Source organism: Myotis davidii, unplaced genomic scaffold (genome assembly GCF_000327345.1).
Source record: "Myotis davidii unplaced genomic scaffold, ASM32734v1 scaffold2707, whole genome shotgun sequence".
In the NCBI taxonomy this organism is placed as follows: domain Eukaryota; kingdom Metazoa; phylum Chordata; class Mammalia; order Chiroptera; family Vespertilionidae; genus Myotis; species Myotis davidii.
This window is the reverse complement of record NW_006297818.1, coordinates 147,951-150,473: the sequence shown is the minus strand read 5'-3', so window position 1 is coordinate 150,473 and position 2,523 is coordinate 147,951. Positions and strand designations below refer to the sequence as shown.

At 50.0% G+C, this 2,523-nt stretch overlaps 1 protein-coding gene across 1 annotated transcript in view; it reads left to right on the top strand.

Annotated features, from left to right (window-relative positions):
- EFL1 (elongation factor like GTPase 1) overlaps positions 1–2,523 on the top strand; it is a 56,722-nt gene that overhangs the window by 11,057 nt on the left and 43,142 nt on the right. Inside the window, exon 7 of the mRNA XM_006773570.2 lies at positions 156–279. Coding sequence (XP_006773633.1) covers positions 156–279 — 124 coding nt within the window. The remainder of the gene's footprint in view (positions 1–155; positions 280–2,523) is intronic.

The following is a 2,523-nucleotide window of genomic DNA, read 5'->3' as shown; positions in this document are numbered from 1 at the left end:
CCTGCCTCGGGGGGACAGTGGGAACGATTGCAGTGAGGGATACGTTTGAAGCACTTTGAACAGACCGGTGCCTGGCAGCGGAACCCCAAGTGGTAACGATGGTCACTCTCACTGATGTCACTAATAACGTGAACACTTGCTTTTTTTTTTTCCAGAATTGAGCACTTTGCCCAAATCTACAGTCAAAAGATTGGCATAAAAAAGGAAGTTCTTTTGAAAACGTTGTGGGGAGACTATTACATAAATATGAAAGCCAAGAAGATCATGAAGGTGGATCAGGTAACGGGCGTATGTCCCTTTTGTTGTTTTGTTGTTTTTTATTGTTGTTGTTATTGTTTTTAATTCTCACCCGAGGATATTTTTAGGGAGAGCGGAAGGGACGGGAGAGAGACGAGAGAAACGTCGATGTGAGAGGAACACATCGATGGGTTGCCTTCTGCATGAGCCCTGACCAGGGCCTGGGCCGGGGAGGAGCCTGCCACCGAGGTACGTACCCTGGACCGGAATCGAACCCGGGACCCTTTGGTCCTCAGGCCAACACTCTATCCACTGAGCCACATGGCCAGGGCTCTCTTTTGAATGTGGGTTCCTCCGCTTAGGAACCTGAACTGTGACCCCTTTAATGGATGTAATTCGGCTCTGACTCATGGGGGCAGTTCCTGAAGGACGTTTCACTGTCTATGTTTGGTTTATGCTCATGAATCTTATATTCAAGTGCTGCTTAAATAGAGCGCTTCACATACAGGGAGCAAAGAGTTGCTTTTTATTTATTTTTTGTCTTAGGGGAGAAAAATCTCAGATCCTGGTCACTTGAAGACATTTTTAAAAAATACCTTTTATTGATTTCAGAGAGAAAGGAAGAGGGGGAGAGAGAGAGAGAGAGAGAAACATCAATGAGGAGAGAGAATCATGGGTCTGCTGCCTCCTGCACGCCCCACACTGGGGATCGAGCCCACAACCCAGGCCTGTGCCCCAACCGGAATCGCACCTGGGACCTTCTGGTTCATGGGCCGAGGCTCAGCCACTGAGCCACACCAGCCGGGCTTGCAGACCCGTTTTGCATCATGCACATGTGTGCCGCCTCCACCATAAACAGACATCTCCTTCACTGCCCTCGGTGTGGCCCACACGACATCCTCGCCTTAGCCGAGGCCTTCTCTCTTTTTTTTTTTTTTAAATATATTTTATTGACTTTTCACAGAGAGGTAGGGAGAGGGGTAGAGAGTTAGAAACATCGGTGAGAGAGAAACATTGATCAGCTGCCTCCTGCACGCCTCCTACTGGGGATGTGCCCGCAACCCAGGTACATGCCCTTGACCAGAATCGAACCCGGGACCCTTGGGTCTGCAGGTCGACGCTCTATCCACTGAGCCACACCAGCCAGGGCTCTTGTATTCTGCCTGACTGGCTCCGTCCCTCTCTGCGATTATACAGTCTGCGTACTGTAGCTCCTTTCCTGCTTGTTATGAAGCACAAAGCCCCACGTGTGAGCATCGTCCCTGGGCCATGGCAGGCCTTGAATCAGCAGCATATTGAGGAGGGGCCAGTGCAGGGAGCGGGGAGGCGCGGGGGCCCGACTGGAGGTGTGATCTCGGCTCCAGTGCTCACCAGCTGCGCCCTGTGCCTCAGTGTTTCCATCTGTGAAATGGAGGCAGCAGGCTGGCCTCATGGGGCAGGTATGATAACGATACGAAACCATCCAAGAAACACTGAGACCATCCTGTCCCCTGAGTGCCCGGTCATCAGTGTGTGCTGTGAGCGCGTCATTGTTTACAGCAGCGGTTCTCAACCTGTGGGCCGCGACCCCTTTGGCAGTCAAACAACCCTCTCACAGGGGTCGCCTAAGCCCATCCTGCATATCAGATATTCACATGACGATTCATCACAGGAGCAACATGACAGTGATGAAGGAGCCACGGAAATAATTCTATGGTTGGGTCCCAACAGGAGGAACTGTATTTAAAGGGCCAGAAGGCTGAGAGCCGCTGTTTACATAATCACTCTCCTCAGATCGGACGTCGTGTCTGTTTCTAATTTCCAGATGTTTTTTGTAAATAAGACTCCGCGGACATCTTTGCATAAGTCTTTTGTCTTCGTGATGACTTTTTTTAACCGAACACTCAAAGGTAACGACTTAATTTCTCACTAACTTGTCACTAGCTCTTCTGAAAGGCGGTCTCGGCTAATAGTCCGTCTAATTGTGCGTGTGAGAGCACCCGTCCCACGGGGCTCTTGCATTATTATGCTCAGTTTGATAAAAGAAATGGTAGGTTTTTTTGTCCTTAATTTCCTCCTCCTTGCAGTTGATTCTTTTTCAGGTTAGGAATATCCTTTAGCCCGGCCGGCGTGGCTCCGTGGTTGAACGTCAACCTATGAACCAGGGGGTCACGGTTCAATTCCCGGTCAGGGAACGTGCCTGGGTTGCGGGCATTCAGGAGGCAGCCGGTCCATGATTCTCTCTCATCATGGATGTTTCTCTCCTTCTCCCTTCCTCTCTGAAATCAGTAAAATATTAAAAAATAA